At 39.9% G+C, this 16,904-nt stretch overlaps 1 protein-coding gene across 1 annotated transcript in view; it reads left to right on the forward strand.

Moving 5' to 3' along the window:
- The first annotated feature begins 3,649 nt into the window (after positions 1–3,649).
- PTPN22 (protein tyrosine phosphatase non-receptor type 22) overlaps positions 3,650–16,904 on the forward strand; it is a 56,388-nt gene continuing 43,133 nt past the window's right edge. The window contains exon 1 of the mRNA XM_065906692.1: positions 3,650–3,831. Coding sequence (XP_065762764.1) covers positions 3,745–3,831 — 87 coding nt within the window. The 5' untranslated portion in view covers positions 3,650–3,744. The remainder of the gene's footprint in view (positions 3,832–16,904) is intronic.

Genomic DNA, 16,904 nt, shown 5'->3' on the forward strand with positions numbered 1-16,904 from the left:
AACTTTTTCGAACAGATTAATGGATTTTTGTAGGCTTTTTTTCTAGTTTAAAAAATGGTATGATAATTTTAAAAGAAGAACTTTAAAAACCATCCTTAATCCCAACACTTAATCAATTCTTTTTTTCATCTTTTAGTCTTCATTTAACCATGTGTGTACCTTCACATGGTTTTAGTCATGGTGAATTTGAAATTTTGCCTTTAAGATTTCTCCAGACTTCCCTAGTGGTACAGTAGATAAGAATCTGCCTGTCAATGCAGGGGACATGGGTTCTATCCCTGGTCTGGGAAGATTCTGCATGCCACGGAGCAATTAAGCCTGTGTGCTACACCTACTGAGTCCAAGTGCTGCAACTACTGAAGCCTGTGCACCTAGAGCCTGGGCTCTGCAAGAACAGAAGCCACTGCCATGAGAAGCCTGTGCACCACAGTGAAGACTAAACTCCACTCGCTGCTATGAGACAAAGTCTGCGAGTAGCAATGAAGACCTAGTACAACCAAGAAAAAAATAAATTTCCCCATATTTTTGTTTTTAAAAAGCCAAATTGAATTGTATTATCTAGAGCAGCAAGAAATTCTAAATTTAATGCTAGAGGGGAATAATTTGAGAACTATTTACTCTTGCTACGTAGTTAGAATAGGAAAAAGGAGTCCAAAATGGCGATGGCTAAAAGACAAAGACTTTGACTGTGTGGATCACAATAAACTGTAGAAAATTCTGAAGGAGATGCGAATACCAGACCACCTGACCTGCCTCTTGAAAAACCTGTATGCAAGTCAGGAAGCAACAGTTAGAACTGGACATGGAACAGCAGGCTGGTTCCAAATAGGAAAAGGAGTACGTCAAGGCTGTATATTGTTACCCAGCTTATTTAACTTATGCAGAGTACATCATGAGAAACGCTGGGCTGGAAGAAGCACAAGCTGGAATCAAGATTGCCGGGAGAAATATCAATAACCTCAGATATGCAGATGACACCACCCTTATGGCAGAAAGTGAAGAGGAACTAAAGAGCCTCTTGATGAAAGTGAAAGAGGAGAGTGAAAAAGTTGGCTTAAAGCTCAACATTCAGAAAACTAAGATCATGGCATCTGGTCCCATCACCTCATGGGACATAGAAGGGGAGACAGTGGAAACAGTGTCAGGCTTTATTTTGGGGGGGCTCCAAAATCACTGCAGATGGTGATTGCAGCCATGAAATTAAAAGACACTTACTCCTTGGAAGGAAAGTTATGACCAACCTAGACAGCATATTAAAAAGCAGAGACATTACTTTGCCAACAAAGGTCCATCTGGTCAAGGCTATGGTTTTTCCAGTGGTCATGTATGGATGTGAGAGTTGGACTGTGAAGAAAGCTGAGTGCTGAAAAATTGATGCTTTTGAACTGTGGTGTTGGAGAAGACTCTTGAGAGTCCCTTGGACTGCAAGGAGATCCAATCAGTCCATCCTGAAGGAGGTAAGTCCTGGGTGTTCATTGGAAGGACTGATGCTGAAGCTGAAACTCCAATACTTTGGCCATCTCATGCGAAGAGTTGACTCATTGGAAAAGACCCTGATGCTGGGAGCGATTGGGGGCAGGAGGAGAAGGGGACGACAGAGAATGAGATGGCTGGATGGCATCACCGACTCAATGGGCATGAGTTTGAGTAAACTCCGGGAGTTGGTGATAGACAGGAAGGCCTGGCGTGTTGCGATTTATGGGGTCGCAAAGAGTTGGACACAACTAAGCGACTGAACTGAACTAAAAAGACAAAGAAAAGAAAAAGCCCACAAAAATGGAACAAAAGAAAATCCATGGACTGGACTGAGAACCTCAGGTGAAACAAATAGGCCCCCTTCCTGGCTAGCTAGGAAGGCTATTCTAGAAAAAACTCCCATGTTTCAGCTTACATGAGTTCTCCCCTCAATGGGTACAAAAAACCTACCCAAGCATGTCTCATTTGGTGTGATAACAAACCAAAAATCAGTATAACATCTCTATTTGAGGACAGAAGATCAGTAAATGTTAACAAAATGAGTCTGAAATAATTGTGAAGAAAATTTGGAAATGTGCTGTTAGAACTTCCTCTGTTTGCTATTAGCAATCCTTTCTGTTTTGCAACATTATTCAAACTTCCTTTAGGAAATGATTCTAAACACTATTCAGCTGCATCTACTTTATTGAGCCTTATAACAGGGAAGGAAAGGTGACTGAGGTATCTTGCTTACAGGTAATGTGAAGTCAATGAAGAATTTCAATTCAGATCCACCTGATAAAATGAACCGTATCTTCAACACTTGCTGAGAGCAGAATGTTGGGAGAGTGTGTAATATCCTCGGTTCTGTCTCACTGCAACAAAGATTTCAAACAGTGGACCAGTGTTACAGCTCTACAGCTCAGTTAGAGCTCAGAGTTTTATTCATTCCATAAACAGAGGATAGTACAGCCTCAAGGCCTCCATCCCTCTTGGCTTCCTCTTTTTATACATTTTGTCTCCTCCCTGTTGAGCCTGTCCTATGCAGGGCCCAAACCCTACATGAACAGTGTGGCTTCCAGAAACAATGGCTTTTCTCCAGGCTTTGGTTGCAGAGTATAAATATCTTCTATAGAAATAGTTCTTCAAGCTTTCTGCCCCAAAAGGTGTATTGTTGTCAGCCAAGTGGTTGATTTGACTCTTTTTCTGTTCCTTCATATTTTACTGGGACTTCCCAAGTGGCACTAGTGGTAAAAAACCCACCTGCCACTGCAGGAGATGTAGGAGACCTGGGTTTGATCCCTAGGTCAGGAAGGTCTGCTGGAGGAGGATGTGGCAACCCTCTCCAGTATTCTTGCCTGGTTACCTTCTTTCTGCTCCCTCATATTTTACTAGCATTAATACAGGGGATTTTGTGCCAACTTCCTGGTCAGGTCCTCTTCATGGGGGCCACTGTGCTCGTGGATCCCATGTACACCAGGGCTCTTAGTCTTTATATCCAGAAACAAAATGAAGCTCAGAAAGTGCTGGAAGGTGGGGGTGGGGGTCCTGAAATCAGCTGCACTTCCCTTACTGGAGGTGAGCACTTCCCCAGCCCTGGGAGAGACACAGACTCTCAGAAGCAGCTGACTTTGCTTCATCTGAAAGACAGTTAGGTCTATACGGCAGAAACAAAAATTCAACAAAAATGCCTTCTCTGATGGACAGACGTTTGCCACTGATCACACTGACAAGAAAGCTTTAGAAGGTGTCTTAACTCCAACCAGTGTCTCCAAACTGTCTCCTCTTCTGGGCCCACAAGGACTTTTACGGAGTTCTTTTGGGACATGAGGAAATAGAAGGTGTCAGCAGGGCTTTTGTGCTCACTGGGGAAATGGGAGGTGGCAGAAACCCTCCAGGAAACCTGTAATTCTGCCTTTTCTCTAGGAAGCAAGAAAAATGATGAAGTTTGCTTACAGGCAATGGAATGGAGTAGTCTCAGAGATAAGCAGACCACACATACATTGTGTTCTAGCTACTCTCTTGTTTGTTAAAAACTGCAACCAGGTTGCTTTCTTGAGAAGGAAGGCGCTAGGGCCCAGGAGTGAGGGTGCTGGCTTTGTTGTGTGACCACAGAGGCTGGTTACATACTAATTTCCTCTAGGGCTTGTGATGAAGTCAGTAAACCACAGCCTTCAACATGCTCTGCTCAAGCGGCTGCAGTGGCTTCTCAGTGCTGTCTCGGCCATGACACACATCTGACATGCCCTCCCTTAACCCACTCCTAGACTGTCTCTCTTCTCCTGCAGCATGGACCAAAGAGAAATTCTGCAGAAGTTCCTGGATGAGGCACAACACAGGAAAAGTAACAAAGAGGAGTTTGCTAATGAATTTCTGGTAAGTTCTATGTGTGACACTCTCAGACTAGTTACATAGACTGTTTGATGACAGTGGTTCAACTCTCATAGATCAAATTGTTCTTCGGATAAAGTGAATTTCAGAACTTTCAGGGGAAGAAGGCGACCTAAAAGTTTGATTTCTCTCAGTGGTTTGTGTGTATTCTAGATATTCTCTCCAAAATACAGTTTTAAATATTTTGCTTGCTAGTTCTTAGACTTTGACTAGGACTCCTATAGATGACATACATATTCCAGTTGCATAAATATGATATTAATTGAACATCTGGAGTTCTCAGGTATCTGAGTTGGGTTTATACTTCAAACAGCTAATTTTAATTAATGTCAAGAGGAAAGAAACCAAGACTAACTTTTCATGGAGCACTATGCTTTTATGGAACCCTCCTGTGGGTTCCATTTGGATGACAGAAACTCTTGAAGAGCACCCTAACTACTTTCTGCCATATTCATTTTTGCTTTTTTTTAATGAAGAAAATAATAGGAGAACATGTGCTTTTACAGTAACAGGGTTTCCTTAATCTTCTTTTGCTTGGAGGGGTGGAATGGCTAGGATGGAGAGTAGAGAAAGGTGAGGGAGATGGGGAGAAACGTAGGTACCAGGTAGCCTAAGGTCTGATTACCTAGAGGGACACTGTGTTTCCTCTCGTGGAACGCTGCTTATTGATGCAGTGGCAACTGGGTCAGCCTCATTCATCTTATAACCCAGCACATCAGATGACATAGGATGTCTGAGAGTGCTTACTTATCATGTATTTTGGAATACATCCAGCTGGTGTTTCGGCTCTGTAAGGACTTCAAACCTTACCTTTTCAGTTGTGAGGATATTGAAAAAATAAGAGAATTTAAGTGTGAAGTCTAAAATTAAATCATGACTGTCATCAACCAAATTATCAACTACTTGGCATGTTCCTTAATCTCACTGAGTCTCTATTTTCTGAGTTCTGAAACGGGGATAATAATTTATGTCCTACCTCTCTGCACAAGATTATTGTGATGACTAAAGATCAATACTAATACTTAAATGTGACCATTCATTCAGTAAATTTATTGAGCACGTGCTATGTATCAAGTTTAGTTCCAGGCACTGACGAGATAGCAGTGAAAAAAAACCTTTGCCCTCATGGAGCTAACATTCTGATGTGTTCGTGCTAAGTTGTTTCAGTCGTGTCTGACTCTGTGTGACCCTATGTACTACAGCCCACCAGACTTCTCTGACCATGGGATTCTCCAGGCAAGAATACTGGAGTGGGTTGCCATGGTCTCCTCCAAGGGATCTTCCCGACCAAATAGTAAGATGTGAAAACACTCTGCAGATTCTCCAGTGATTAGATATTATGATGTGATCTCATATTATTGATAGAAACCCCTGTGTCAGCTCAACTTGGATAATACCGTGGTGTCATGAAAAATGACACTCTAGTTGCCACTGCCCAGACAGTCTGAGTCCCTCTAGTAGAGTTAGCAGGGAGAGAGAGGAGGTGGAAAGCCTGGCCTATGTGTCTTAAACATGTACCTGGCCCTGGGCTAGAATTCCTGAGCCAAATATCTCCGATACAGAGAGGTAAGAAGCGAGCTGAGGGGGCAGGGGCAGCCTCTGTTTTATTTTGGTTGTGTTTTAGAAAGTAATATAGACTACCTCTCTGATATTTTATCTCTTCTTAGCTCAGTCATTATAACCTCTCACCAAATTAGAGCAGCTACCTCACCTCCTGTTTTCTCTGCTCTAGCCTTACCCTACCTTCAATCAATTTTCCGTTTGACACCCAAGTGATCTTTTAATACCACCAAGTGATCTGGTTATTTTTTTTTCCCTGCTTAAAAACCTTTTATAGTTTGTGTTTTTTCCAGCTGTTTAAAATTGTGATAATACACATTTAGGAAACTACATAAAACCCAAGTATAATTGTAAAGCAACCACCACTCAGGTCAAAGAACAGAACATTGTCAGCCCCAGAAGACCTCTATGTGTCCCTTCCTCATCAGGCCCCTCGCCCCTACCCCCGCCCCCACACCCACCCTACCCTGCCCTGCCCAAGGAATAATCACTCTCCTGGGTTTTATATTAATCACTTCCTTGCTTTTCTAGCTCCTAATTTTAAGAACCTTGTTTTTGGGTGGTGATTAAGTGGAACCTCACTGTTCACTGACTCATGTCCTCCAGTGGAAAAACAGTCTTTCCCTCAGCCCCACCTAAATATTCAGCTGAGATACCAGAGAGACTAGCTTGGCGGGGCGGAGGGGGGGCGGGGGGTGGTGGTGGGGTGAGTGGTGAATGGGGCCAGGATGCTGGCTGGGACAAGGTAAATACTGCTTTTCAATAGGAAGGCTTTCCACATGGTCATGTCCCCATTCCATCTTCAGCTCTGAATATATTCTCCCAGGACTTGATGTTTCTGAAATTTGAGGGCTGATTCTGTGACACATGGCCACTGCTGGCCTAAATAAGAGTGTCTCTGCAGGAATTGACCTCCCTGGTGGCTCAGATGGTAAAGCGTCTGCCTACAATGCAGGAGACCTTGGTTCGATCCCTGGGTTGGGAAGATCCCCTGGAGAAGGAAATAGCAACCCACTCCAGTACTCTTGCCTGGAAAATCCCTTGGATGGAGGAGTCTGGTAAGCTACAGTCCATGGGGTCGCAAAGAGTCAGACAGGACTTAGCGACTTCACCTCACTTCCTTTCTGCAGGAATTATCGAAAGATAGCTCTACTTCCAGGTAGATACTCTGTACACCCTGCCCCCACTGGGTTCATGGTTTAGATATCAGCCCCTACTTCCCCCTTGGCAAGTATCTTTGTGCAGTGCACAAAGTCCTGCTATGACAGCTAGAGCCGGTACTGTACTGCTTTGGTCCTTTTCCCATGCCAAGGTCTTTTTCCCAAGCTAAGGCTAAACTCAATAATCCTTGTGTTTTGTTGTTGTCTAAAATTTTTATTTATCTTTTATTTATTTATTATTATTTTTGGCTACACTGGGTCTTCATTGATGCACTCAGGCTTTCTCTAGTTGCAGCAAGCAGGGGGCTACTCGAGCTGCAGCGCTCTGGCTTCTCATTGCAGGGGCTTCTCTTGTTGTGGAGCATGGACTCTAGGGCACACGGGCTTCAGTAGTTGCTGCATGTGGAGCATGCAGTTGTGGCTCATGGGCTATAGAGCATGTGAACTTCACTAGTTGTAGCACATGGGCTTAGTTGCCCCATAGCATGTGGAATCTTCCCAGACCAGGGATTAAGCCTGTGTCCACTGCATTGGCATTCTTAACCGCTGGACCACCAGGGAAGTCTCTCAATAATACTTCTGTAGGTGAAACTGTCACCACTCCTATAAGGTTCTCATGCCTTCATTCAAATATTTATTGAGTGCTTACTATGTGCAAAGCATTGTGCTGGATACTAGTTCTGTGATACTCCATGCTTTAGTGGAGCTTATCTTTTTAAGACATTAGAGATGTCTTAGAGAGGCAGACATTAAACAACTAATTAGTATATTAAATATTTAATTATAATTGTGATAGTCTTGGTGGGATGTCAAGGAAGCATCACGTCCATTATCTTATTTATTACTCATTAAAAAAAAAAACACCTATGAGGTAGTTCTGATCTCTGGCTTACGGATAAGGAGAATGTGGCTCTAAGAGGTTAAATAATTGGCTTAAGTTCACTCAGCTGCTCAGCCATAGACATGAAATTTAACCTGGATCTGTCATATCAGGGTCTGTGAAATTAATCCTTATGCAATAATATTGCTTCAGTCAATAACCCTGAGTCCCTCACAGAACCTAGTCTAAAGGTAAGTCCCTAGTTAGCATAGTTTCTATATAGCAGAAATAGCATTATGTAATCATACTATTGAAAATTTCTTAAAGATACTTAAAAAAAATAAAATCTTTATTGTTATTTTTATAAAACAATGCTATTACAAGTTAAAAGAAAATAAATTCACCATAGTACCCACATCCCAACAAATAAAATTTTAGGGGGTATAAAAATTCTAGTTTTTGTCCTTTCATAGGATGCTTTTCATATCATTGTAATTATAAGTATAGGTATTATTTTATATTCTCATATTTTCACTTTATTGCAACAAAATGATCATATTGATTAAAATCTATATTAATGACTTTTGATGCAGGATAATATGATGAAAATATAATAAAGTAATAGCTAATACTTTTATACCTCTTATAGAAACTGTTCTAAATACTTTTATATGTCAACTCATGTAATCTATTGAGGAAGGCACTGTTATTACTTTCATTTTATGGATGAGGAAACTGAGACCCAGAGAGGTTAACTGACTTGCTCAGGGTCACATAGTCAGAGAGTGGTGGAATTTACTTTCTAGTTAAGGCAGTTTCGCTGTTCTTGTAACAACTGTGGAATCATATGAATCTGGGTTTAAATTTGCGTTCTGTCTGTTATTAGCTATGTGACCTTGAACAAAGAATCTAAGCAGTAACTAGACTTCCCTAGTGGTCCAGTGATTAAGAATCTGCCTTCCAGTGCAGCGGACAGAGGTTCCATCCCTGGTTGGGGAACTAAGATCCCACATACTTCGTGGCAACTAAGCCTGTATGTATGCTCAAACACTAGGTTGTATCTGACTCTTTGTGACCCCATGGACTATAGCCCACCAGGCTTCTCTGTCCATGGGATTTTCCAGGGAAGAATATTGGAATGGTTTGCCATTTCCTCCTCCATAAGCCCACATGCCTCAACGGAAAGATTGCACATGCTGCAACTAAGAACAGACACGGCCTCCCACCAAAAAAAAAAAAAGAAGTGGTAACAAAAATAATATTCACTTTGCTAAATTTCTGTGAACAGAATATATAAAATGCCTGACATGAGGTAGGCACCCAAATAATTTATTTTTCTGTTGTTGGAAACTGAGGTTATTTCTCATTTTTCATGAATATTGATAACACTGCAATAGATGTCCATGTGGTTTTCCCCTTTGTTTGGATTATATCCTGGAGCTAGATGACCAAAAGTGTTATTACTGGACCAAAGAGCATTAGCATTTAATTGGTTAAGTTTTGCCAAATGTATTTCCAAGAGAGTTTTTTTTTTAACTTGCAGTATCTGAATTTATCATATTCTCTACCACCAGCACTTCCCGGGTAGCTCAGTAGGTAAAGAGTCAGGAAATTGCTCTTTGCAGAAAACTGCTTGCAATGCAGGAGCCTGGGGTTCGATCCCTGGGTCAGGAAGATTCCCTAGAGAAGAAAATGACAACCCAATCCAGGATTCTTTTCTGGGAATTCCTATGGACACAGAAGCTTGGTGGGCTACAGTCCATGAGGTTGGGAAGAGTCAGACACTACTTACCGACTAATGAACCACCTTGCTAGTCTCAGTTAATATCTAAAAAAGATAGTAATAGATAAATTTTTTGACTGCTTATCATATGCTAGGCTATCAAAGTGGCTTACCATATATGATCTTAATCACTACAACAACCCCAAGAGGAAGTAATTATCTTCATCTTATCCTTGAAATAGCAAAACCAGGATTTGGAACTCTGATATGTTTGATTCCAAGGCTTATTAGCCTCTCTACTTAAACTACATCAAGTAAAATCATGTTTTACTTTTTAAATTTAATTAGTGTAAAATAGTACTTTGTTATGTTACTTTTGTTTATTTGATTTCCGAGCCTGAAAACTTTTCATCACTATTTTCAATCTACATTTCCTCATATAAATTTACTGCTCATGTATTTTCCATAATAGCTAACCATTGAATCATGTTCCAGACTCTCTGCTTGAGTGCTTCATGAACAGAGCCTTATTTAATTCCCAAAGAGCCATTTGTAATGAACACTAATAAAGTCCCACACGGACCCACTGCCGAGTTCTCCAGCTTTTTACAGCATGCTCAGTTTCTTGTCCTTGTTATGTTTTCTCTGCCACAGGATTTTGTACACATTTTGTTACCTCTGCTTTGAATATTCCTTCACTCTCCTCTTTACTTACTTAACACTTCATAATTCTTCAGATATCAATTCGATGGTTACTTTCTTAGAGGTGGAGAAGGAAATGGCAGCCCACTCCAGTACTCTTGCCTGGAAAATCCCATGGACGGAGAAGCCTGGTGGGCTACAGTTCACGGGGTCACAAAGAGTCAGACACGATTAAACAACTCCACTTTCTCAGAGAAGCCTTCCTTGACCTCCCTAAATAAATCAAATAAGCCGTCATCACCATCTGTCATTTTTTTAAAAGTTTCTCCCCAGTCCCAGCTTTAGTAAAGTGTTCCTAACATTTATCACAGTTCCAATTATACATTAGTTTGTATTGTTATTTGATTAATGTCTGCTTTCCCATCAGACTGAAGCTGCACAAAGGGAAAGCTCAGATTTACTTCTGCTTATCTTGATATCCTCAACAACTAGAAAAGTATTTGCTACGTGGTAGACACTGAGAAATCAAAGAGAAATCAAACAACTTACCTAATGTCATGGAGATCATAAGTTGTAGAACTCAGATTTGAAATAAAACCATTTAACTTTTGAGCTTGTGCTCTTGGTCTCCTCCACATCTCCTCACTCCATTGCTTCCAGTTTATACATCCATCTTCCCAGGTGGAGTTAGTGGTAAAGAACCTGCCTGCCAAAGCAGGAGACACAAGAGATGCAGGTTCGATTCCTGGGTCAGGAAGATCCCCTGGAGGAGGGCATGGCAACCCACTTCAGTATTCTTACCTAGAGAATCCCATGGACAGAGGAGCCTGGTGGGTTACAATTCATAGGGTCGCAAAGAGTCGGACATGACTGAAGTGACTTATCACAGCACAACACTCAACTTCTTAAAGAGAACTGTAGAATATAACATATACACAGGAAAGTGCTTTAAACACACGCATACAATTTAACAATTAGTAATAAAGCAGGTATCTATATAAGTACCACTCAGATCAAGAAATAGAACATTGCCCACACCCCTGAAATCCTTTAGGTGTCTTTCCAGATCATAATTCCCCTCAACTTCCACCTGACTAGAGGTAAACACTATCACATGATTATTTTTTCCTTTGTTTTGCATAGCTTCAAGGCCTATATATCACTAAGCAATAGAGATTAATTTTACCTGTTTTTGAATTCTATGTAAATAAAATGTCATATATACATTTTTAATATTTTCCTTTTTCACTCTACATTGTATTTCTAAAATTCATTTAGTTGCATGTAGCTGGGTCTTAATTTTTTCTAATCATTTCTATGAATTCTTTATAAAAACATTTTTTTAACACCATACTGTGTGGCAGGCAGAGCTTCCCTGACCAGGGATCAAACCCATGCCCCCTGCAGTAGAATGTAGTCTTAACTGCTAGACCACTGAAGTCCCATTTTTATGAATTCTGCCAAGGTTTAATGTATGCAATTACTGTTGTGGTCACAGAGTGCACTGAGAGAGACCAAGTAGTCACTTAGGGTAGTAGTAACTATTTTGAGTCACCATAGTTCATGTCTTGACTTTAGCTTTGTTGGTCTAAAAAATCAATTCTGTCAGTACACTGAGAGTTGATCAGAATCAGGTAAATACATATGAAATTCACCAAAAACAAGAATGCCAATTTACTAATTTTAGGTGGAGAAAAATTATTGTCAGAATACAAGTTTGTATTGACTGGCCAGCATATTCTCTGAATTTGGAGAGAAACTTACATGAGAAGCCAGTGATAGAAAGCTGCTTGATGAGCATGGTGACTTTAGTGACCTCAACTGTGATGGAATATGATGTCTTCATCTCTTTGTTTGAACCCTCAGGATGGTGTTCACCACTTTTTTCTGGACACTAGTGACTTTATTTTCCTTCTTCTAAACTTAATGAGGATCATCGTCCTCCATTAATGTATTTTTTAATCCAATCAGTGATAATTTACAAGGGAATAGATATTTACTTTGGTCAACTACTAAAACCAACTGTGGTTTTATTACATGTGCTTTTCAGCCATTGTGTTAAATATGGGTTAAGGCTTGGTTATATGTTTCATGCTGGTCAATTTGATGCATTCCTTTATGGTTAAAACTCCTTAGATGCTTTTTTCTTTTCTACATTGGGGTAGTTGAGGCATCTTGATTTAAACAGCATGGGTTAAAAAAAAGTATAATCACGTGGAACAAGTGAGTTTAGAGAATGGCAAGTGTGCTAAATATGCATATATGAGTTTGTTGGATGTCTATATGTATTTGTTCAAAGACTGGATGTGAATACAGAAATAGGAACACAGTTTCATATAGGTAGGGTGATGCAATTACAGTGTATTTTCTTCCTTCTAAAAACTGTTTTGGAGAGAAGAAACTGCAAAGGGAAATTCAAATAACATAAAACACAACTAATAACACTACCTACCAAATGCACCTATACTTAAAACATCATAATCTTTATGTTGGCCAGCATTTAGAATTATGCAGTCTTCTACATGGCTGGTATACTGGTCTCAAACATTGCTTGCTATAACTTTCTGGAGGCAAAATTTGTATACTGGTTCTGATGTATATTTTGTAACATGGATTAAAAAGCCTTCAAAACAGGCAAATTTGTTGAACACTCCCAAGAATTCATGTGAAGGAAATAATGAAAGATATTTATATTGCTTCTGGCCACCTATTGTAATATTGTTGGATTGTTTAGGAAGATTGAAAGCAACTTAAATGTCCAAGAGTATAAAGGAATGGGTTAAGTAACTTATGTTGCATCTCATACAATAAAAGAGTCTGCAGGTGGATTCTTTAATGTCTAAGCCACCAGGGAGGCCCACACATAATGTAGAAGAATGCAAACTGTTAAGTAAAGAGAGCAAGTTACAAAACCCTACGTGCTGTATGAGCCCATCTTCGTTACACACGTGTGAATAAAAGGATGGAGTGTAATATTTCAAAATATTAAGAATAATTAACTCTGAGGGTTAGAGATAAGATGATTTTTAAACATCTTTTTATGGGTTCTATATATTCTAAAATTTCTGCAATTCATATGCATTACTTTTTATTTTAAAAATCTATATTAAAATTTTTCCTTTAGTGTTGTTGGGTTCCATTTAAACAATAAAAAGAAAAAAAAAAAAAGAATTTTATGCTTCCTGGATATGAGGTGCTTTTGTAGAAAAGGTAAATATGGAATTTATTAATACAAAGACATTTATTAAATATGAAGCATTCAATGAACCCTAACAGAAAGAAGATATCCAGTCCTGAAGGTCAAGGGCTAATGTCGGTTTATAATGCACTAGAAGTCAGGTCGGTGTTGTAGCAACTTGTGAAGACTTTATCAGAGACAGGCCAGAGAAGACCTGGATACATCTTGGCTCTATAGAGATGATGTAGATACATCCTAGTTCTGTATTTGTTTATAACAAAATTAGCCAAGCAGTCATGAACACAGTTCCTCCTGCATAGCAAGTGCACAAACATCCGTTGAGTAGAAATGACACATTTATGTGAATTGGCCTATCACTTGAGCAAACTTATTGGCATTTCCTGACTTTTGTACCCATTGTGCTCAGTCCCTCGGTTGTGTCCGACTGTTTGCAACACTGTGGATTATAGGCCGCCAGGCTCCTTTCTCCATGCAATTTTCCAGGCAAGAATCATGGAGTGAGTTGCCATTTCCTACTCCATTGTACCCATTAAAGTGCAGGGTTTTTTTAGTGCTTCCACTAGAATAAATATATCATATTATCCGTAAAGCTAGTTTCTCCCAGTTCTATCTTCAGCCTCCAGTCCCACGTAGGACCAGCCAGTCACATTTAAAGTTATTCACCGGACATTTAAAATACATTTAAATGCATTTCTTTTTGCCATATCCTTACATTTTATTGATCTAAAGTTGAAACTCTGTTTTCTCACCCCAGTTTAGCTACTGCTTACCCACTTGCTCACTTACCTGACTAATGGGTGACAACACGATCTCTGTAAGTTTGCCTGTCTAGTTGAAGATGATTGCATGCACACTCAGGGCCAGTTCAGTTTTGTTCCCCGTTCCTACTAGTGGTAGCATTGTTTGCTGGATGTAGAGACCTGAGCTCCTAATTCCATTCCTTTGCATTCATGCTGTCTCTATCCTGTTGGAGGCTTGGAATAGATAATACTGACCTGCCATTGTAAGGCGCTGAAGAACTACCTTAAGAAGCTCTGGAGACACTTCAACTTTGAGTCCCCTCTTCTGCCTAGCTCAGGAAGGCCAAACTTGATATCTCCTCACACCCAGATGTAACTTATGCTCTGTTTTCTATGCAATAGTGTAGTCCTTCAAGTCAGAGAGTGCGAACACCAGACGCAGTCTTGTGCTTTCTTCTTTCTTCCTGTTCTCTTTTGAGAGTGATGTTGATTCATTCACTAGCAATCACTTTTCTAGCCAATGAAAAAAAGCATGCAATAGATTTAGTCCTGATTTCCACAATTTCATGGCCAGGACCTCAGTTCTGTTTTTCTGTCTTGAAATCGGGGGACTTCCCTGGTGGTTCAGTGGTTAAGACTCCATGCTCCCAATGCAGAGGGCTTAGGTTCAATCCCTGGTCAGGGAACTAGATCCCACATGCCACAACTGAGAGTTCAAACGCCCCAACTAAAGATCTCACATGGTGCAACGAAGATGGAAAATCCCACATGCTGCAACTAAGACTCAGCACAGAAAAAAAAAAAAAAAAAAATTAAAACATTATTCAGAAAAAAAAGAAAAGAAAGAAAGGAAAGGGGTATAGTCCACAAACCAAATCAGCATACTTTTAGCTTATCAAGCATATGCACAGAATCCAGTTTCTCATACATTCCAAACGATCAGGACTCAGGAGGCCCCTTTTCTTTATTCTCTCAGCAGCTTTTCTTCATTCCCTGATTTCTCTCATTGGTGCTGCCTTTAGGGAACTCATATCCACTTTACGGTTGGTAGAGAAATACTTTCTCCCTTCACGATCTCTTTTCTCCCCCAACCCAACCCACCCTCATGGCCCTGTTTTCTCTTTTATACTCTTTTCCTTCCAACCTTCAGATTTTCTCTTATTCTTGTGAGGTTTATTAGTTCTCTGTCCTGGGTCGGCTCTGCTTTTTCCCTGGTGGAGTGTTGGAGCCTGGGGGGGCGGGGGTCTAGCAGAGAGAGAAGGGGAGTGAGAAAAGACCTTCACAGTAGTCTGACCTTTAGGTAACACATCTGAAAAAAAAAAAAATCTTTCGCACTTTACAAATTAACAGTTCAGGCATTTCCTACGTGATGTTTTGCTAAATGAATGTCTGCATTTGTCATCCAGCCAGATAACTCTGGGAGAAGGAACAGAGTAGGAAATAAAAATCCATTCTCTTAGAGAAAAACATAGTGTTGTTTTGACACTCGATGACATAAATCAAAGCAAGATCCCCTATGACCCACCTCCTAAAGTAATGGAAATAAAAACAAAAGTAAACAAGTGGGACACAATTAAACGTAAACACTTTTGCACAGCAAAGGAAACTACAAGCAAAGTGAAAAAGCAACCCTCAAAATGGAAGAAAATAATAGCAAATGAAACAACTGAGAAAGGATTAATTTCCAAAATATACAAGCAGCTCATACAACTCAATGTCAGAAAAACAAACAACCCAATCAAAAAGTGGGAAAAAGACCTAAACAGACAGTTCTCCAAAGGAGACATACAGATGACTAATAAACACATGAAAAGGTGCTCAACATCACTCATTATTAGAGACATGGGAATCAAAACTACTATGAGATATCACCTCACACCAGTCAGAATGGCCATCGTCAAAAAGTCTACAAACAATAAATGCTGGAGAGGGTGTGGAGAAAAGGGAATGCTCTTGCACTGTTGGTGGGAATGTAAATTGATATAGCCACTATGGAAGGCAAAAACTAGGAATAAAACCACCATATGACACATCAATCCCACTCCTAGGCGTATACCCTGAGGAAACCAAAATTGAAAGAGGCACATGGATCCCATTGTTCATTGCAGCACTATTTACAATAGCTAGAACACGGAAGCAACCTAGATGTCCATCGACAGATGAAGGGATAAAGAAGTTGTGGTACATATACACAATGGAATATTACTCAGCCATAAAAAGAAATGCATTTGAGTCAGTTCTGATGATGTGGATGAACCTAGAACCTCTTATACAGAGTGAAATGAGTCAGAAAGATAAAGATAAATATCATATTCTAATGCATATATATGAAATCTAGAAAAACAGTACTGAAGAATTTATTTACAGGGCAGCAATGGAGAAACAGGCATAGAGAATAGACATGGACATGGGGAGAGGGGAAGAGAGGGTGAGACATATGGAAAGAGTAACATGGAAACTTACATTACCATATGTAAAATAGATAGACAATGGGAATTTGCTGTATGGCTCAGGAAATTCAAACAGGGGCTTTGTATCAATCTAGAAGGGTGGGATGGGGTGGGAGATGGGAGGGAGGTTCAAAAGGGAGGGTATATATGTATACCTATGGCTGATTCATGCTGAGGTTTGACAGAAAACAGCAAAATTCTATAAAGCAATTATCCTTCAGTAAAAAATTAATTAATTAAAAAAATCCATTCTCTCCCATTGTTGAAGGTGGCAGTCAAGACAGCTAAACAGTAATACATTACACACACATAAAACTTTTATCTGTGAAATTTTGCCAAATCAATTCAGGCATACCTTTCAAAAAGAACTTTGCCTGTGGCATTCTCCCTGGAAAGCATTCCACAAGTAAGCAAAGCAAGACAAACAAAAACAGTATAGCAGTATAAACCCTTCTGGAAAGTTTTAGAATGAGCTTCTCTGGGATTTGACATCTTTTCAGCAGCCCTAGAATCAGTGGCTAGTTGAAAATTATCATTATGAAGGTGCACAAGATCAGAGAGAACTGAAAATTGGTATAACTTGGATATTGGCATAAGTTGGAAATATGTTATAGTCTTTCATGTATTTGTGTTACATCCTTTAATTCTGAAACTAGCCCACTTTCATCCATTTTGGTGTAAAAATATGCTGTATAAAGATCATTTCAGCATCTCTCTTCCTAAATTCAATTCTGAAAACCTACAAGAATTCAAACCATGGTAAG

Source organism: Muntiacus reevesi, chromosome 1 (assembly GCF_963930625.1).
Source record: "Muntiacus reevesi chromosome 1, mMunRee1.1, whole genome shotgun sequence".
NCBI lineage: Eukaryota > Metazoa > Chordata > Mammalia > Artiodactyla > Cervidae > Muntiacus > Muntiacus reevesi.